The sequence below is a fragment of the Oryctolagus cuniculus genome, chromosome 1 (genome assembly GCF_051225735.1).
Source record: "Oryctolagus cuniculus isolate XC-2025 breed Fujian yellow rabbit chromosome 1, ASM5122573v1, whole genome shotgun sequence".
NCBI lineage: Eukaryota > Metazoa > Chordata > Mammalia > Lagomorpha > Leporidae > Oryctolagus > Oryctolagus cuniculus.
This window is the reverse complement of record NC_142867.1, coordinates 150403194-150424583: the sequence shown is the minus strand read 5'-3', so window position 1 is coordinate 150424583 and position 21390 is coordinate 150403194. Positions and strand designations below refer to the sequence as shown.

Below are 21390 nucleotides of genomic sequence, written 5' to 3'. Positions count from 1 at the left end.
GAAATAAAATTCTGTCAAACAGTTTAAACTTAACATTTTCTTCAACTGTCTTCTGTTCTCTTCAGCATGTCTGTTAAAGACCCAGTCTTCACTCTTGTCACTTCCCCTGCTATGTGTGTGCACGTGTGAGAGCAACACAACTCACTCTAATTTCTCTGATTCTCTGCACCTTCTCTAATCAGCACTGTATTTCTAATTATTTGTTGGACATCTCAGGTGGCTTCTTGAATATTACTTACAGCTTAAGTTCATTATATTCAGACAGTACTCTTGCATACTAGGACTTTCTCCCAATTCGCTCACTTTTTTCATAACCACTAGTAGTAGCTTGTTTTGTTTTGTTTTCAAGATTTATTTATTTATTTAGAGCTCTTCCATCACTGGAAAACTCCCCAAATGGCCATAACAGCCAGGGCTGGGCCAGGCCACAGCCAGGAACCTGGAACTCCATCTGAGTTTCCCACATGGGTGCCAAGGACCCAAGCACATGGATCATCTGCTGCTGCTTCCCCAGGATCATTAGCAGGAACTGGATTGGAAGTGGAGCAGCCAGAACTCGAACCAGTGTTCATTTGACATGCCAACATTGCTGGCGATGGCTTAACCTGCTGTGCCACAATATCCGCTCCAGTAACCTGTTTGTTTCCAACTCAAAACTCAGTTGTTATTGGCTCCCTCCTCAGCTTGTGAGTTAAGACCTACAGAATTGTATGTCCTGTTAGTTCTAGCTTTTCATCCTTTACCTTGCTTAGTTTGGATCTCCCTGTCTCTCTCATCTAGATTATCCAGATAATTTAATTTCTTATTCCTCCTGTCCATTATGCTACTGTCTAGTTAGTGAATGTTTTCACTCCAGGAAAATAACACCTTCTGTCTTCCAAAAACCTCTTGAGTAAATTCTGTCTCCCTTTTTTAGTGTGATATTGAGACATGGGTGCTATATTTTATCAAACACTTTTCTAGTTGAGCCCTCCAACTAATACTTTGGAGTCATTGTTGGATAGGGAATTCCTGGTTAAAACTAATCCAGGGGCCGGTGCTGCGGCTCACTAGGCTAATCCTCCGCCTGCGGTGCCAGCACCCCAGGTTCTAGTCCTGGTCGGGGTGCCGGATTCTGTCCCAGTCGCTCCTCTTCCAGTCCAGCTCTCTGCTGTGGCCTGGGAGTACAGTGGAGGATGGCCCAAGTGCTTGGGCCCTGCACCCCATGGGAGACCAGGAGGAAGCACCTGGCTCCTGGCTTTGGATCATCGCGCCAGCCGCAGTGGCCATTGGAGGGTGAACCAACGGCAAAGGAAGACCTTTCTCTATCTCTTTCTCTCACTTATCCACTCTGCCTGTCAAAAAAAAAAAAAAAAAAAAAAAAAAACTACTAATCCAGGAACTTCCTGGCTCATTTCACCCCTTCCTCTGGCTCATTTCACCCCTTCCTTTGTGAGCCCTTGCTTTCTGCCATTCCTCCCCCTGGAGTGTTTTTTTTTCTATCTTCCTCTGGTGAAATCCTTCCATTCTTTCAATTCCATCTCTATTATCATATCTCTAATAAAACATAACCTTTATTTTGTCTTTTAAAACCACCTTCCAGAATTGTACTTCCTATCAGAGTAGAACCACTTTTGTACTTTTTCATCATTGTTCCTAGATTATAAGCCACTTATGGGCAAGGCCAGGTGCCTCACCTGATATTGTATCCCTGATTAGCATGATGTTTGTGTCAACATGCCGATAGGGCATACTTATGACATGTAAATGCAGGGACAGTGCTGTGGTGTACTGGGCTTAGCCTCTGACTGTGGGGCCAGCATCCCGTATAGGTGCCACTTGTAGTCCTGGCGGCTCCTCTTCTTCCGATCCAGATCTCTGCTATGGCCTAGGAAAGCAATGGAAGATGGCCCAAGTGCTTGGGCCTCTGCATCCACATGGGAGACCCAGAAGAGGCTCCTGGCTTTGGATCAGCCCAGCTCCGACTGTTGCGACCATTTGGGGAGTGAACCACTGGACGGAAGATCTCAATCTCTCTCTTTCTCTCTCTCCCTCTCTCTAACTCTAGCTCTCAAGTAAATAAATAAAATCTTAAAAAAAAAATGAATCTAGAAACTAACAATAGGAGGAAAAAGGTTCTGCGGGAAAGGTTCATTATGATAAAAAAAAAAAGATATGTTGATGCCTTTACTTGGATAGAGAATAGTCCTTCAAGCCTGTGTTTTCTCTGACTCCTAGAAATGTTGACTTTTTTTTACCACTCCAGTTCTCTTTACTAGTTATACATCAAAGAGTTTATTTGAAATCCAATAAGTATCTACCAGAATTTTATTGCTTTTCATTCCTGTCTTACATATACAAATAGCAAGCTGAGAGCTACTTTTCATCCTTGACACAAATGAGCTCTAGGAATACATCTGTATCCCTTACAAAGGAAATTCTGGAAACATAGTAGGTGCTCATAGTTGTGGTTAAGCTGAAGAATGTCCAATTGAAAACCTTAGAGGAAAGAGTGTGCTTGGTTTCTTAACTATTTAAATTCTCATGCCTTTTTTTTTAAGATTTATTTATTTGAAAGGCAGAAATACAGAGAGAAGAGAGAGAGCACACCCTCTACTGAATTCATTACTTTGAATCTTCTCATTTTATTTTACTGTGCTTTCTAAATAATGTGGCCAAGCTTTGGAGAAGGAAAAGAAAAGCACTTTTCATTCATGATCATCCACTCATGTCAATAATGATTTGCTTTATCTTTTTTTTTTTTTTTTTTTTTTTTTTTTTTTTTTTTTTTGACAGGCAGAGTGGACAGTGAGAGAGAGAGACAGAGAGAGAAAGGTCTTCCTTTTGCCGTTGGTTCACCCTCCAATGGCCGCCGCTGCAGCCGGCGCACCGCGCTGATCCTGGCAGGAGCCAGGAGCCAGGTGCTTTTCCTGGTCTCCCATGGGGTGCAGGGCCCAAGCACCTGGGCCATCCTCCACTGCACTCCCTGGCCATAGCAGAGAGCTGGCCTGGAAGAGGGGCGACCGGGACAGAATCCGGCGCCCCAACCGGGACTAGAACCCGGTGTGCCGGCGCCGCAAGGTGGAGGATTAGCCTATTGAGCCACGGCGCCGGCTTGATTTGCTTTATCTTATAACTTTTTATTTTATAACATTTCAGCTTTCTTTTGTTTAAAGAGAGAGAAAGAACTCTTCCATCTACTGGTTCACTCCCCAAATGGCCACAGTGGCGAGAGCTGGGCCGATCTGAATGAAGCCAGGAGCTTTTTCTGGGTCTCCTGCATGAGTGCAGGATACCAAGTACTTGGGCCGTCTTCTGCTGCTTTTCCAGGTGCATTAGCAGGAAGCTGGATCAGAAGTCGGAGCAGCCAGGACTTGAACTAGCGCCCATATAGGATGCCGGCAGTGCAAGCAGAGGCTTAACCTTCTATGCCACAGTGCTGGCCCCAATTCTCAAGGCTCTTTAAAAACTGTTCAGTGATTCTAGTGGGGAGAAGGGATGTCTTCTCAAATAAATTACTATTAAGAATGTATAACACCATCTGAACTTGAAATAACCTTACTTTCCCTTCCTTTAAAACTTATCTTCATGACCCCTTAATTGCTAAATCAATTAGCTTCTTTCTCAGTTGTCATTCCTTAGACTCTCAGCCTTTCTTTACAAGCATTTCTGCCTTCCCCTCCTTGCCTGAGCTGACACCTGACTGTCTCCTAAGGCCACCCCTTCACCTGCAAACCCCAACTCCCCCCCTGGGAATGAGCCTTCAGTTTTTTCAAATCCCACTGTTTTCAGGGCCAGTGTTGGGGTTAATAAAGGCTTTGGTTGCCCCTCATTCCCAACCCCTCTCAGGTTCTTCCAGAAGCCAATTTCTGTGCCTTTTCATGTAAGTCCTGCTCCTTTCAGGCTTATGCCACTTTACCCTGTCTTCCACCTTGTTGGGGTTTTTCCCTAACTTATTAAAGATTCGACACGCAGCTTAGAGTCTTCTACTTGGAACCTGCTGGCAGCCTGGGTGACTTTGGCATCTACAAGGACAGCCTCCAAGTAACCTCATGTTGCTCCTTCTACTACTTCATCTCTAGTAAACTTATGTCCTAGTCAGCTTTAGTTACCTGTACTCTTATATACCTGTATAGTTAATGAGCTCACAAAGAAGAGTTTGTTATCATCATCCCTAATTGTCACCTCCAGAATTCAAGCATCCCACCCAGTGCAGTCTCACCTAGTCAAAGACTCTTGGAATTACAAATCGTGTTCTCAAAACTTTATCACCCAAGCCCTAGCCAGCCTAGATTGCTGCAGTAATCCCACCTAGTTGTCTTTATTCATTGATTCATTCATTCATTTCTTCATTTATTCATTTATTTATTTATGTTAGAAAAGCAAATCTGCAGAGATCCAGAGAGAGAAATACAGACACATCTTCCATCTAGTGAATCACTCCCCAAATGCCTGCAACAGCTGGGGCAAGCCAGGCAGAAGCCAGGAGCTTAAAAATCCATCCTGGTCCTCCATGTGTGCCAGGAACCCAAGTACTTGAACCATCAGGTGCTGCCTCCCAGGAAGCTGTATTGTATTGGAAGTAGAGCAAGGACTTAAACCCAGGCACTCTGATAGGGGATGTGGACATCCCAAGAAGTGTCTTAACTGCTAGACCCTAGTTATCCTTGATTTTGCCACCTGCAATCCATTCTTCACCAAACAACCAGAATGATCATTTGAAAATGTTAACTGAATCATTTCACTCCCTTATCCAAGTTTCCAGTGACTTCCCATTCTACTCATAATAATACCCCACACTCCTCATCACATCAATCCCATATTAACATGGCCCCTGTCTCTCCCTTCAGCCCGATACCCTGTCACTCTCCACTGACTGCTTTCTGGCCTTCCAGCTTAGTTCTGCTTCAAGGCCTTCACATTTGCTGTTCCCTCTACTTGGCACTCTCCCTGCTATAAACCTACAAGGCTTGTGGCCTTCCCAGGTCTCAGCTCATATGCTATCTCCTCCAAAAGAGGTCCCTGACCACTACTCTGTGCACCTTTACTTTCTCTGAAGTGTGTGTGTGTGTGTGTGTGTGTAACACGGTATACTGCTGTCTGAAATTACCTATATATCTGTTTTCTATAACCCATTTACCCCTTCTAGGATGGAGGCTAGTATAAGGATAGAGACTTTGTCTTATTCACCTCTGAGTCCCCCAAATTGCAGAGTATCTATTCTGTATGAAGCAACTAAAAAACATTTGCTGATGAGTGGGGTAGTAAGCATGCTGCCTGCTCTGCTCTTCATATTTGCTGCACTCATCACACTGGGATTCCAAGTACCATAGAACTTCCATGATTCCTAGTATTGGCCCTGTGACTTTTGTTTTAATTGTCTATTTATTTTCATTTACTTGATAGGCAGAAAAAGAGCAAGAGCGAGAGAGAGGTATCTTCCATATACTGGTTCATTTCCCAAATGCCTGCAACAGCCAGGGCTGGGACCCACCAAAGCCAGGAGCCACAAGTTAACATCTGCGTCTCCCGCATGGGTAACAGGGGCCAAAGAACTGGCATCATCTGCTACCTCTCAGGAGGCATTAGTAGGAAGCCAGATTGGAAACAGAGCAGCTGGAACTAAAACCAGCACTCCAGTATGAGATGCAGGCACCACAGGCGGTGGCCTAATCTGTTAAGCCACAACGCTGGTCCCCATCTGACAGTTTGAAGGTTATGTGAGGATCTCACTAGTGAATGTGTCCACAATTTATCTACTTCTGTGACTGCTCGTGCTAGAGATTCCTTAAGTATAAGCATTCTCTCTTTTTAAAAAAATTTTTTTTATGTATTTATTTGAAAGTCAGAGTTACACAGAGAGAGGAGAGGCAGAGAGAAAGAGGTCTTCCATCCGATGGTTCACTCCCCAGTTGGCTGCAATGGCCGGAACTGTGCCGATCCGAAACCAAGAGCAGGAGATTCCTCCGGGTCTCCCGCACAGGTGCAGGGGCTCAAGCACTTTGGCCATCTTCTATTGTTTTCCCAGGCCATAGTAGAGAGCTGGATCAGAACAGGAGCAGCTGGGACTCGAACTGGTGCCCATATGGGATGCTGGTGCTTCAGGTCATGGTGTTAACCTGCTGAGCCACAGCGCCTGCCCCAAGTATAAGCATTCTCTTAGACACGTTTACACCACATGATCTGTTCCAGTATTCTCCCATATAATTCTTTCTTATCCTGTAGCTTCAGCTGTCACTTCTTTGTGGATGACCAGCATTGATATTTCTAACCTGACATTTCTCCTGAATCATAGCTGTTTGGATTTCCAGGTGTCCTCAAATTCAAGAAAACCAAATCTGTTACCTCCTAATGTGTACCTTGAGTCTTGTGCTCCCCTGTGATCTTTACCAGCTAATGTGGTCTGTCTCATCACCTGTGTGCCAAGCCCTAGCGTCATCAGCATTTCCCTCTCAAGTCACACATCCCAGTGTGTCTCCCAAGTCCTGTGCGTCTTCTGTCCCTTCCCAGCTCCCATTCCAGCACAAGTCTAGCATGCTGCTTTCTTTTTTTTTTTTAAAGATTTATTTATTTATTTGAAAGTCAGAATTAAACAGAGAGAGAAAAGGAGAGGCAGAGAGAGAGAGGTTTTCCATCCACTGGTTCACTCCCCAGTTGGCTGCAATGGCTGGAGCTGTGCTGATCCAAAGCCAGGAGCCAGGAGATTCTTCTAGGTTCCCCACATGGATGCAGGGCCCTAGCACTTGGCCATCTTCTGCTTTCCCAGGCTATAGCAGAGAGTGGGATTGAAAGTGGAGCAGTGGGGACTCCAACCAGTACCTTTGTAGGATGTCGGCACTGTAGGTTGTGGCTTTACCCGCTAAGCCACAGTGCCAGCCCCAGCATACTGCTTTCTTGTAGAGCTTTCTGTAGCCTGCTCTCTAGTACCCAGGCCTTCCACGCTCGCAGCAGGTGCTTCATATTTTCTGAGACAGTGAGGTAATTAATAAAGGCCCTTAGCCATGGGTAGAATTTTGATGAATTTGGCCTATAGATGTTCGCCTTCTGGGACCACAACGTTTTAATTTGATTCTAAAGCTTCTCTGTCATTTGGTCCAAGCTCCTGTTCTTTCTGTGCCCCCAAGTGCTTCCCTTGGTATGTTTCTTGTAAACTTCTTCCCATAAACAGAACACATTCCTAAAATCTATGCCAGCATACACTGACATAACTTCCAAAATGGGCTATTGACTGTGATGGTCCTGAGACAGACCTAGCTCCCTCCCATTCACTGCTGGCATCTCCAGCCTCCAACAGCCTTACTTAGCCCCTGCCAGACTTTAGGGCACTAAAAATAGGGATGAGTCTATTGAGGGAGATGCTCTCACTTAAGTTGCATTTTAGAACCGAATGCTACCATCATCCAAGGGCTTTCTCTGGACAGGAGTTGGAGGATGGCACTATTGATAGAGACTCATAGATGGGCCTTTGGGCCTCCCACAAAGGGTGCTGCTTCAGTTTTTCATTCTATTTGAATTTATTAGAACTTGGGATTGTCAGGTCTGATCAAGTTGCTGAAATAGGGCTTTATCTTTTTCCCCCCTTTGGCACCTCTGCCATTCAGATATCTAAGCCTAGAAAAACTTTTAACTCCTTCAAGCATAATTTTGGCTTATGCATCTGTGTAAGTAATTCACTTGATTGGAGTGAATTACATATCAGGCAAAATCTCTGCAGGCCTCTGAATCACCCAAAGTAGAAGACGACGCAGTTATCAAGTGCCCTTGAAAGGGTTGGTACTGTAGTTGACATTGGTTATCTTGACTAATTCTCTGTGACACGTAGATAGCATTCTCTCCTTTTTGAAAATTAGAACTATGGTTCAGAGAGGCTAAGTAACTACTAATGTCACACAACAGTTAGTAAGGAGCCAGTCTGAGCTTTGATCATGGATCTAGCTGTGTGACATTGAAAATTGTGTTCTTTCTACTGTACTCACTAAATTTGCATTGTTTGCAAATCACAAGTGGCACTGAAAGTGCTTTCTTTCTCATCTCATTACACTCGAGAGTTAAGTACGTTTTTTACATTCTCCTCGTCTATCTTTTCTCCTCCTCGCCGCCTTAGAGCATACTCCTTCCATGTTAGTGCAGACGGCCAGATGCAGCCCGTCCCCTTCCCCCCCGACGCCCTCATTGGACCTGGGATCCCCCGACATGCTCGCCAGATCAACACCCTCAACCACGGGGAGGTGGTGTGCGCCGTGACGATCAGCAACCCCACGAGACACGTGTACACGGGCGGCAAGGGCTGCGTCAAGGTCTGGGACATCAGCCACCCTGGCAACAAGAGCCCTGTCTCACAGCTCGACTGTCTGGTGAGTGATCATGGATGAATGAGACTTGGGCCTTCCTTCAGTACACAGGAAGGGATGTTGAAAGAACTGTATGTGTGAGCAGCTGGACACAGTATTGACCCAGGTGGCTGTTGGTCTTTTCAGTTGGGGATGTGGCTTTTGGTTCCTTGAAGCAGAGTGACCTGGTTCATGTGTAGCACATGCACCAGTAATTTTCACTAATCCTGTCCCCTGTGGAAAAGGCAAACCACTTATTTTCCTGTCTGACAAAGGTGTTTAGGAAAACAGAGCCCAGCACACCGTGGCTTCTGTGAGAGTGTGCCTCAGTATGAGGATCTTCAGGTGTAGAAGAGTAAGTTACTATTTATGTGGCAAACACCAGCACTCCCTCAGCTGCTTAATTGTCATTCGTCCTTACAACAGCAAAGTCAACAAGATACACCAGGGTGCCAGACTGGACTGTCCAGGACTTTGAGAGGTCCTGTGTTAGTGCTTGTGTGTATCTGGGCATGCATGTGACACAAGCATTTGGTTAATTTGGTGGTGGTAGGAATGGGTCTAGATCGTTGCATTTTGATGCTAATTAAGATTAAATATCTCAGCACTAAATTTTGTAGATCAAGTTTAAGTACTTCCCTAATTTCGTGTAATTTTCTAGCATTAATCTACTTTATCATTGTCATAAGTATAAATGGCTCATTAAACCAGGAGGGAACACAATACTTTTATGGATTTCTGCTCTCATGTTAATGCTGTTTTCCTTTCCTCATGAGTAATCTCTTGATGGTTTTTTTTCTCTACAGAACAGGGATAACTACATCCGTTCCTGCAGATTGCTCCCTGATGGTCGCACCCTAATTGTTGGAGGGGAAGCCAGCACTTTGTCCATTTGGGACCTGGCGGCTCCCACCCCGCGCATCAAGGCAGAGCTGACGTCCTCAGCCCCCGCCTGCTACGCGCTGGCCATCAGCCCCGATTCCAAGGTCTGCTTCTCCTGCTGCAGCGACGGCAACATCGCCGTGTGGGACCTGCACAACCAGACCTTAGTGAGGTGGGTCAGCAGGATCCATTGCCAGGTTGTGAGGAAGAGCTGATTTTTTACCACCTTATGCCAGAGTGCTCTGTGTGTATATGTAGGGTTTTTTTGTTGTTATTTACTTTTTGACATTGCATACCAAGCATCACCAATTCTGGTTAAAAAAAATGATTTGACATAATTACTCCATAACATTCCCATGACCTCACAAGCTCATTAGATGGCTATAATTTGCCATCTGTGCTTGCTAATAAACCATTACTGTCAATAGATCGTCATTAAGAAGATTCCCTGTGCATGGCCCTGTCTGCTGTCCCATCTGTATCTGACGTGTGTACTCTCACAGTAAACATTAGCACCTACCATGGGCCTGGGCACTGTATTGGGTGCCGCTGACACTGAGGTAGTCTAGAATATCTGTGCTCCCATTTTTAGTGATGGGTATGCAAAACCGGATATCTGCTTAGAAATGGAATAGTACAGGATCAGTGTTGGTAGGAGAAACCTTGAGATGAGTCTCCAGATGTCAACATTTAAACAAGCAAGAGGTAGGATGAGCTAAAGGTGTAAGAAGGTTGTAGTCAGGTCTGGGTACAAGTCAAGGCGAGTGGGTTAAGAGGCCTTGTTGGCCGTCTGTAAGTAGTTTGAAGGACTGAACTCTATAATTCCAAAAACAAAATAATTGTCACTCTTGTTGCTCTTGGGTACAGCCCCTTTGAGGAGCTGCTTCTAGCCCCTTCTTCCCTCACACTGAGCCAGGAGTGACTCCCAGGGCAATAGATCACAGAGTCCCTCTGTGGGCCGTCCTGCAGAGCATGGCCCTTCTATGCTGCAGACCACCCCTGGACAAATGGCGGCTCCCCAGCAGGATCATTTCTGCCCTGTGCCATCCCTGTCCTGGGTAGGAGGGGAGTATTTCTTACAGCCTCTTCCAGTCTGTCTGTCTTGCACATCACAGTGAAATAGGTCTCAGAGTGTATCCTTCATTGGTTCATATAGATGTAGGTGTGTGTATGTCTTTATTTCAGTTGGAGATTTTTTCCCATCAATAATATTAATCATGTCTTAGTATAAGAGTACTTTGAAAACATTCTTAAGTATTCAAAATAAATAAAAAAGTACATGAAATTCAGCCTCTTAATTAACCTTTGGTCTTCTTGTAGGGTCATTCCTTGAGATTCATGGGAAAATAATTCCAGAGCCCCCCTCAGCTACTAAAATCCACAGTCACATCCCTTATATTAAATGATACTGCATTGACTTGTAACCTACGCATTTTTCCCTTCTACTTTGAACTGTCTCTAAGTTGCATATAACACCTAACACAGTGTAAATGCTAGGTAAATACTTGCTACACCATATTGTTTGGGGGACAATGACAAAGGAAAAAAGTGTATATATATTTATTACAGATGCAATTTGGTTTTTCTGACATTTTTGGTCCAGAGTTGCTTGAATCTGTAGATGTAGAAGACCTGGGATACAGAAGGCCCGCTATATGCTTTGATATTGCTTTCAATAATTAGAAAGCAATTAAAAATTTAAAACATTAGAAAATAACCCAAACAGTAATGCAAAAAATAACACCTCCATTGAAATTGATTGCCAGGGAATTCTAAATTGAATTCAACTCAGAACTGACTTGTCAGTGTTTTCACCTCTGCTCTGACATTTTCAGGCAATTCCAGGGCCACACAGATGGAGCCAGCTGTATTGACATTTCTAACGATGGCACCAAGCTCTGGACGGGCGGCTTGGACAACACGGTCAGGTCCTGGGACCTGCGCGAAGGGCGGCAGCTGCAGCAGCACGACTTCACCTCACAGGTATGGCCTCAAGCGCCTATGGCGTTTTCAAAAACACAGCTTTGTGAAACATGGCACTCTAAAAGAAGGGACACGTTCACTTACATGTGACGATGGCTCTTTTGACTCTGGGTGGCTTTGAAATCTCCCATTTGACTTTGGTTTCTTCCCCTGTAATTCAGATGACCTTGATTTCCTTCGTGATTACTCCTCAGAAGAGTTGCTCACAGTTACAGGAAGTATGTCCTCTCTAGCCACCATCACCATTCTGTTTTAATTTTAGATCTTTTCTCTGGGCTACTGCCCAACTGGAGAGTGGCTCGCAGTGGGGATGGAGAACAGCAACGTGGAAGTGCTGCATGTCACCAAGCCTGACAAGTACCAGCTACATCTGCATGAGAGCTGTGTGCTGTCGCTCAAGTTTGCCCACTGTGGTAAGCAAGCCATTTTCTTTTGTCTGTTTTCGGTCACTTTCTGTTCCTTCTGCCACCTTCCTGTTGACTCATCCCAAGTTCTGACAGATCCTTCAGTTTATTAACGTGACCCTCTTCAGAATTGGATTGCTACCTTAAATGTGCCTGCTCTTCGCATGCCATGTGATTTTCTGGTGTTAATCTACTTTATCCACATATCTATAAATGACTCATGAAATGCAAGAGGGTGGGCCTTGATTCTTGAAATGGGAAGAAATGCTTGTTTGTTAGGAGTGGGATGAGTTTTCGGTATACTGTTGGATGCTCTGTAAAGCACATCTTGGATATAACATGAACATTGTGCCTTTTTCAAAACCCTCTTCCCTAGGCAAATGGTTCGTAAGCACTGGAAAGGACAACCTTCTGAATGCCTGGAGAACACCTTATGGGGCCAGTATATTCCAGGTAACACCAAACTTGTTCAGCTCTTGCACTACATGGCGGTTGTTCAGCCAGACTGTCTTTGATTAATGAAGCACATGAGTGCCGGGGTGGTTAACATTGAACCCTTCCCGGTGCAGTTGAACATGGTTTGCACAGTGCTTAAGTATGGCACATTTTTCTCTCCAGCTGTGGAACCCCTCTTGCAAGTTTGTGTTCAGTGTTTGCTCTGAGAACATCGGGCTTTTTATTTTTACTAGGACCGTTTCTACAACCCTGTCTCAGGAAGTGTAGTGTGTCCAGTGCCCTGTCCCTCTGAAGTGGCAGACAGGTGAAATGTTTGTACCTGTTTGCTGTTGTTAGGAGACTGAGGCTCAGACAGATTAAGTGGTATCTGCTGTCATGCAGCGTGACCTAAATCAAGCCATTTGAGTTGTTCAGAAGTTGTCAAACTAATAATCAACTCTGCTCTTAACTCTGTGAAAAGCAGGGTTTGCAACAGGGCCTTGCTGGCCAGTGGCCGTGCTCGCACCCGGGCGGGAGTCTGCAGGCGAGCCTGGTGAGGCACCCCGGCGGGACTCTCACGCTGCCGCTCTCCGCAAGCACTGCGGCGCCTCACCTTGACTGGCGCTCCCTGCTGCTCAGTGGAGCACCTTAGGTGTCCGCTCCTCAGCCCCTGCAGCCCTGCCTCTCAGTGCACGTGGGCTTTTCTTTCAGTATCTAATTGTTTCTATGGTATGTTTCTTTCCTAGTCCAAAGAATCCTCATCGGTGCTTAGCTGTGACATCTCTGTGGATGACAAGTACATTGTCACTGGCTCTGGGGACAAGAAGGCCACGGTTTATGAAGTTATTTATTAAGGACAGATCTTCATGCAAACTGGACTCCTTCTCCTTGTAGCACTTTGCTCTCTCATCCTTTTATGTTCACCCCCACCCCCGCATCGAAAACCAAGGATTTCAAATACTCCTTGCAGTTGTGGAGTTTAATCCCCTTCCTTAACCCCACTTCCTCCTTGCTATTGAATTGTGAATACTCATTAAGAACCTGTGATACCAAATCTGCAGCTGTCTACTAGGAAGAACATGGAATAGCATACTTAACAGTGACCGGAATCTTTAATTATGTATTATATCTGTAATATATTTATTTTGTTTAAAGAAGGCTTTCTAACAATGACTGACTAAATAAAGCTGTCTGCTCCTGCATTGATAATGAAGGTGCGTTGTATTTGATACCCCTCTCCCTCCTTTTTTTTTGACGAAGGAGGGGAAAGAGGTTTAAAAAATTGATTTAAAATGTCATTAAATGTAGACTAATGACTGTATAGAGATGTGAAATGTATAATTACACATGGAAGCAATATGTTGCTGTGTTGTTACTAGGGTTTTTCTTTTTGTTTTCTACTTATTTTCAGAAAGTTTGGAATTCTGGCTGAACAATTAGAACATGAGAGGCCAAGTCATATTCATTTTGAGTCTGTTTGGACAACTTTAACCAATATATCTATAGCTTTAGATTATATTCGAGAAAAATAATTGGACTTTTTCTCTTTTCCTTTTTCGACTTGTTGACAAGTGTCTTTGTAATAATGTTTTTAATTCCCTTTTTTATTGTATTATAGACAAATGAACAAATTAAATCGGGCCTCAAAGAGAGAACTTAATCCCTTCTGGGTATTTTTGCCATGTTTCTTTGCAAAGGGAGATGTAAATCTCTGGGTAGTTTTGTTGTTCCGAGAAATTATGGGCTATTTTGTGGCATGCTCTCTGGGAGCTGCACAGATACAGGAGGGCTCCTACCGCTGTGCGAGTCAAGTCTTTCACAAACAAGGACAGCAGAAGAGGGTTTGCAGAGACCTCCCTCTGAAAACACAAAGAATGGACTCTCTCCTGGGAGGAGGACTTGCTTTCTTTACCTCCGGTTCTTTCCATGTCTTAGTTGGATGTCCCTGAAATGGACACAGGCTGTGCCATTGTGCCAGAAACATTGTGTTATCTTTTATGTTGTTGTTGTTGCTGTTAAACTATAATATGTGACTCCTTTTTTATTATTATTTTTTGTTTGAATGCTTTACAAATCTTTTAAGTCTGTGGATCTGCTGATGTACAGTGCCTTTGCTGCTATGGATCAAAATCAAAAGAACCGTGTAGATAAACTTTATTGTGTAAGTAGAAAATTACTTAATTTCATACTAGAAATGGATGGATGCTGCAAGTTGAAATGGACTGTCCATTGACGTTCCTAATGTGGTAGCAGAAGAAAAATGGTGTCTTAAGTGCTTAGTGTTTGATGTCATTAATAGTTTCGTAAAACTCTACAGTGTAGAAAGATTTTGATACTAAACTGTGCATTGTACATAGTTCTAATGCATTGTATTGACCGCCAGTACTTCTAATGGTAGATTGTTTGTGCATTCAGACTTTTAAGCATTAAACATAAATAACTTCTAATATGCTTATTTTTCTAATTCTTTGTTTTGCTGGCTTCAGTTTACTTGTTGGCTATGCTACTTCTAAATATTAAAAATTAATAGCTATATTCAAGGTATATTGATGTTGAAGTAACATGGAGTTTCTTTTTTTTTTTTTAAGATTTATTTATTCATTTGAAAGGCAGAGTTAGAGAGAGGCAGAGGCAGAGAGAGGTCTTCCACCTGCTGGTTCACTCCCCACCTGGCCACAAAGGCTAGCGCTGAGCCAGTGCAGAGCCAGGAGCTTCTGACAGGTCTCCCACGTGGGTGCAGGGGCCCTAGGACTTGGGCCATCTTCTACTGTTTCCCCAGGCCATAGCAGAGAGCTGGAGCAGAAGTGGAGCAGCCAGGACTTGAACTGGCGCCCATATGGGATGCTGGCACTGTAGGTGGCAGCTTCACCCACTGTGCCACAGTGCTGGCCCTGTGAGTTTTCTTATTGTTATCTTTATTTTTCATTTTTACTTGAGAGGAGCTAGAAAGGATAGATGTTCTCAACAACAACAAGTATTTATTGAGAACCTCTTTGATTTGTAAAAATATCATCTATCAAAAAGTTCTTACATCATTCATAACCTTGTTACTTTCACATATGGTAATCGCTAGCCATTTGTTGCTTCTTTAATTTATTAAAATTAAATGAAATTATAAATCTGGTTTACCCAGAAGCACCAACTCTATTTCAGATGTGAGTAATCACATGGCTACTGGCTGCTGTATTAAACTGCACGAATGGAACATTCCTGTCATCGCGAGAAGGTCTGAGGAACTAACACTGCCTTTAGTGTTAGCTCTCACAGACCACTGCCACCATTTAGAGTTGGGGACTGCTGCCAGTGTTACACTCTGAACTCTTGAAAAGCACCAGACTCCTTGAGATGCTCCTGGGTGGGTGTGTGAACACTGAGCATCAGAAAGAGCTTAAAGATTTCTAAGTTTCTACAACTCAAACCTCTGGCATTTTGAGCATCAGCTGTGTAGAAGATGACATGAGGTCAGGAGTCCCACAGAGCTCTGGAGTGATGGGCTTTAGTAATAGCTACTGACTCTCTAGGTGCTGAGCAAGTAGAATTCAGCAGCCTTCCTGTGTTGCATTGGATGCAGCACTTCCAGTGTGAGGAGTGGTGCTACATCAGGGGGTGACATGCAATTCAAAGCAAATTAACAGTCATAGAAGGTATAGGTGTAAGTGAGCATCCTCGAACATCCTCCAAGACGCATCTTCTCCAGGCAGCAGGGTAGAGATTCTGCCGGACTAGGAGGGAAGAATGGTGAATGCTGTGTACAGAACACAAGGCTGGCATCTGTTCCACTTGGTACCTGTTCATGATGATCCAGATCTTTCACAGCTTGTCCAAAGATATAGGAAGGGGAAAAGCAGGTCTTATGAGGTTACTAATATAATGAGAATATTTGTACACAACAGAGAACATGAGGAATCTAGAATTCTGCTAAGAGGGTAGTTGTTGGCCAAATAAGCACAAAGAGCAGACCTAGCCTTGTAGACTGACAAAGTGGAGCAGACATTGTCCTAGTCAGGACATTTGATTCTGAGAGGCTTTGAAGAAGAGAAAGTGTCAGTCCTTCAAGGAGTGGCATCCCAGGGTCAAGTAACAGCATTATCTTGGTCAGCACTGAGAGCTTCATTTAGCTTCCTTGGGTGAGACACTGTCCTCCATCTCCACAGAGCAGGAATTGTGTTCTGCTTCACCCAAGTGCCTAACTTGTTACCAGGCTGGTAGCAAAGTTTGATGAACTGTTGGATTCAGAGGGTAATGAGCATAGAAATGTAAGTTCTTTCAAGTTTTAAAGGATTCCTTGATCGATGGGTGTGTATCTTTAAGGTTTTTAAAGTGAGCAGTATGTTTGTAAACACCTGAAGATCTTGGGAGTTCTCCACTCTCCATTTGACCTGCCAGTCTTAAGAAGGTTTTGATGGCTTCTTTAATCTGGTGTCTGTCTACTATGTAAAGTAGTTTTAAAAAAAAAAAAAAGCTTCAGCACAAAAATTATGATGTGCACTGTGCATTTAAGAGTTAGTATTCCCATTTAGTGCATGATGGATCAAGTCTATGATGTCTTTCAATTCCATCTGAAAAGAAACCAAAAACATTGGCTAAATGGATAAAAAAACTGAGGTGAGGCCAGCTGTAGCACAGTGGGTTAAGCGGCTACTTGTGACAGCAGCATTGTATATCAGTGTTGGTTAAAGTCCTAGCTGCTCTGCTTCCAATCTGATTTCCCTCTGATTTCACTTGAGAAGACAGCAGATGATGACTCAAATGCCTGGACCCTGCCACCCAAACAGGAGACCCAGATGGAATTCTTGGCTCCTGGCTTCAGCCTGGCCCAGCCCTGGCTGGTGTGGCCATTTGGCGGAGTCAACCAGCAGATGGAAGCGCTCGCTTGCTCTCTCTCGATCTGAAAAATTGAGATGAAGTATAAATAGACCTAACTTTTTTAAGTAAATGGGCATCTTATTTCCTCTCCTTGCCAAGGCTTCCTCAGATTTTTTTATTTAATATAAATCTGTAAGTTGCAGGCCTGATGATGTACACGGAAGTCTTGATAGAATTTTTAGAGTAACTGCTTAAACTTAGTTCTTCGGGTTGCCAAGTGTGGGCTTGCAGAATCTGAAGAACAAAAATTGCCCTGAACAAGAAAAACTTAACTTTGAGAAGATGGACCTCTGCAGAATTGTCAACATAGTAGAAGGAGGTCCAGCTTAAACAAGCCATCAAGACCTTGCAAAGAGACTGGCAGGGCAAATGGAGAGTGGCAGACTCCCAAGGTCTTCAAGTGTTTACAAACATATCCCTCCCTTGGCCACTGCTCAGCAAGCTGACGCCATGTCCAGTGAACTGCAGAAGATCCAGCTCCTGGACTGGTGTATGTGGAAATTCAGCTGGAGCACCTGATGCATGCAGCTGGTTGGTACTGTGTCACCACGGGATGTACTGGAACTGTGTCAAACCATCTCACATAGCCACCACATTCTGGAATATAGCACTCAAGAGCCAGGGAAATGGACGCCCTCAGAGGGGTGCATTCTGGACGGAGGTTCTATGGACACGTCAGCCTGGTGAACAGTCAAACAATTGGCCATACCCTCAACTTTGAATTCAGTTACTTCTTGGATGCCTCCATTTGGACATTCTTGCACTTAGTGCTCTCCTAGACTCTTAAATGTCCAACTTAGGGTATTTGGTGACCATACTTTGGGCAGTTGTAAGGAAATCTGTTCTGAGATTTCTTGTCCATCAGTTAAGCCATTACAAAATTATAAAGATGTTAGTACAAGAAAAAAAAAGTTATTTCTTTGCTCGTCTTCAGTGATCTTATGATTCCAGATGCTGTCAGCTCCTAGGCACCTTGCAGAACAGTGCACTGTGGATGCCGCCTCCCTTTCAGACATCAGCAATAGAAGAGGAGCTTGCAGTCATCTCCATTCTTTTGAGCTAATTGCATTTATTTGCTTTTCAGTTCAAACTTACATTCAAAACTAACCAAAGAAGGGGTTGGTGACCTAAGCACATCAGAAAACCTCTCATATATTAGGAGTATTTTAACAGCAATGCTGTAAGTAGAAAAAGATTCCTTCTGTAAGCTGTTTGCATTTTATTTTAGTCTCGTTTGGGCTTTTGACAACAGGTGGCAGAATCTTGTGGGTGCCAGAGAGGAATTAGCAGGAGACCTGGACTCCTCTCACCAGGGAAAGGAAATACTCAGCTGAAACTGTAGTTATTTGGCCTGCAGAAAGGCGAATTCCAACCAGGCTGCCCTTAGGCCAGAGGGAAACTGAACAAGTATTATCACAAAGGTCCCATTTGCGTTCAGTGCAGGCCTGGACCGGGTCCATGGATGCCAGAATCCTGAATTTACACAGAGGAGAACAAAAGGGACATCCTCTTCTCCATATATCCCAGGAGGGACATCCCAAGTGCACCTCTCTTGGAGTCCGGAATTCTGCCCAACAAGACCAGTTGGAGCAGGAATGGAAAGGGCAGCTTTGAGATGCGTTCACCTCATTGTTCTTTGCCCTTGTTTCAAGCAAGTTAAGTGGCATGAGGTCTCCGCATCACAGAACCTCTTGAAAGTGCCCTAGGTCAATTACGAATTGTAGTCCCTGTGCTGTGTGTGCCTACTCTGTGTGAATGCTGCACCAACGGTGCAGACCCCACCCTTGGAGTAGATGTCTTTTGTATGCCCCCTTGATTTTTACTACCTTGGGCCTGGAGTCCTCCCTGGGAACCCTTCACCTTGTGGGCTGGTGAGAACATTTAGAACTAACAAGTCTCATGTTGTTAGGGAAGAAAGCTTAAATTCACACAGATCCCACACTATGTCTTGTGTCTGGCAAAATAATCACATACACAGGCATGCATGTTAGTAGGTACTTGGAAGGAACATTTGGATTTTCAGAATTTAAGTGGCAGAATGTTTAGTCTCTCTTTAGGCGGGATCTAGACTAAGACCCTCATAGTTTTGAATGGCTCAACATTTTCCCCTAAAACAAAAAGCGGTTGGCCATTTCCCATTCTCTACCAGATACCCCACTGCCTCTTCTAAAGAAATGAGCATACCTAGTACCCTGGCCATTTCTTACATCATGTGACTGGAAGTATGAAGTGGGCCCGGAGGCTGGGAGTTGCAGGAGAATGCGTGATTGTTGGGAACTAAGTCGAGGGTGAAATGCTACAGCCAGGGCCAGGAGTCCTTGGTATAGTCAAGGAGAGACCCCACCAGGAAACATGACAAGCAGAGAGCAGCATTTCCCTTAGGAAGCTTCTGTTACAAAGAACTTCAGTAGAAGCCTGTCTTCCCCCAAAAGGGTTCAGCTTTGACAAACATCCGGGCCTTGTCTTAGCAACACCCCACACCCAATGCAGAGGAGCACCATGCCCAAAAGCCAGGTAAAGGAACACAAGTCGTGGTCTGTGCATCACTTGAAGAAATCCACTTAAACCTTGCCACTAAGCCCCATCAGGTATTCATGGGCTCTCCCATTTCCTGTAAGTGGGCAGTCGACGGTAACAAAATGTGATTTCGGGTTTGGGGCCGATTCAGGTATTCAGTAACTGACCGTTAGCCCCACTGTGTGGACATCTTGGGGCGTCAGAGATTTCCGTAGCACAGCTGGAGGTGACCGGCCTGGGCTCTGCAGGCACCCGCTTCTCTCAAGTCATGGACTTGAGGCAGGAGCTGCCAGCCGGACTTACTGGCTGCCTTCAACTTCCGGCAGAGAGCATTTCCCCGCGTGCCATTTTGTGCTCATTTGTTGGCTGTGTTCCTGGGGTGGGCTTCTAGTAGCACAAAGCAGAGAGCAGCGCTGCAGTGTCTGTTTTGTAAGACACGTCGTTAGGTTTGTAAAACTCCTGTGAACTGACAACCTGACCACAGGGCTGCAGGGACTTTCGGACAAAGCCAGTTGGTGTCACTCAAGCTTGGAAGGGCTCAGCTTTTTGATTTTGAAAACAAATTTTCCTGTTTCTCTTCTGAGTAACTTTATTGCATCATAATTTCCCTCACTCGCCTGGCATTTTTAAGAGGTGAAAAATTATGTTATTTCATTTTCCAGAGAACTGAAATTTGTGCCTTGAAGAACAAAATTTTAAAGTTTTTGAAGGAAAAAGATCTAAATGTATTAAGCTCTTGGGCCCCTGCACCTACGTGGGAGACCCGGAAGAAGCTCTTGGCTCCTGGCTTTGGATCAGCTCAGCTCTGGCCATTATTTGGGGAGTGAATTAGGAAGACCTTCCTCTCTCTCTCTGCCCCTCTGTAACTCTGTCTTTGAAATAATAAATAAATAAAAATAAAAAAATAAAATCAGTGGTGCCAAAAATATCTTCCAAATTTTCTAATTGGAAATATGTTAACCTATGTGTTTTTCCTTTTTTTTCCTCTTCAAACTTCAAAATGTGGTTATCCTTTTTTTAACCTTGTGTTAATCTTTTGATAAAACGGTGTATTTGGTGGTTTTGTTCTGGCCTTGTTTCTTTTTTTGAGAAAAGCACTTTGTGACATGTACAATATTCTTGTTTGAAAGATGAGTCACAGGGGAAGCTTTTCTTTGATTACTATTGTGTGTTTTGATTCATGAGCTCATAAAGGTTCAACCGTGGTGGTTAAAACGGAATTGTTTACAGTCATGTTAAAATTGCACTGAGATAGCAGGAGGCCCTGCTCACAGGGTAGATTGATGAGCTTCAAGGCAAAGGACACAGGCTGCTTGAAGCCCTGAGTGCCACTATTCTGGGTACACAAAGGCATTTTGATCTATTGCTCCACTGGGGGAGCAGTCTGATTATGTACTCGGAGGGCTTCATGTCACACACCTGTTTTAGAGAAGGCCCAGTCTCTCCAGCCACCGAGAAAGGAACTCAGGGGAGTCAGAGACAGGACTTTGTAGAGCTTTAATTACGATCTCATCACAGAACATGGGCCAGTTATGTTACTATCCGGATTGCTTTCTTGTGAAAAACAAGGGCTTGCAGAGCCAGTGCAGGCTGCATAGCTATTTAGGCGAGTGTATAATTGGCTCCCCGGAGAAGATTGGGCAACCGTGAGTGTTTTAAGTGGAATCATCTTTGAGGGATATTGCAGAACTGTAATCCTATTCATCTGCGGTGCCTAAAAAAGTCTTTCCTGGAATTTCCGACAGTTCAGGACATTTTCACTTCTGTCCAGACTTGAATGCTGACCCCTTGCTCACTCCACTGTCTCTCTGGAGATAATGATGCATAGCAGATGCCAGTGTCTGGGACAGCACAGCAGGTAGTAAAAATGTTCCCTCTTCTGCTGATTGATCCTACTCTTCTCAAACAGTTAGAAAACAACATTTCTGCGGTCATTTGCTTCGGAAACTATCATTTGGCAAACATATGCATGAAAGTTACCATGTAAAAAAATA

The 21390-nt window shown here is 44.2% G+C and overlaps 1 protein-coding gene across 8 annotated transcripts in view; it reads left to right on the top strand.

Moving 5' to 3' along the window:
• The window catches only part of TLE4 (TLE family member 4, transcriptional corepressor), a 165118-nt gene extending 150658 nt beyond the window's left edge, over positions 1 to 14460 (top strand). For all 8 annotated transcript variants that reach the window (XM_070050442.2, XM_070050438.2, XM_070050454.2 and 5 more), the window contains 6 exons: positions 8084 to 8333; positions 9116 to 9363; positions 11027 to 11174; positions 11437 to 11587; positions 11955 to 12031; positions 12760 to 14460. In XM_070050442.2, coding sequence (XP_069906543.1) covers positions 8084 to 8333; positions 9116 to 9363; positions 11027 to 11174; positions 11437 to 11587; positions 11955 to 12031; positions 12760 to 12867 — 982 coding nt within the window. In that variant the 3' untranslated portion in view covers positions 12868 to 14460. The remainder of the gene's footprint in view (positions 1 to 8083; positions 8334 to 9115; positions 9364 to 11026; positions 11175 to 11436; positions 11588 to 11954; positions 12032 to 12759) is intronic.
• The last annotated feature ends 6930 nt before the right edge of the window (positions 14461 to 21390 follow it).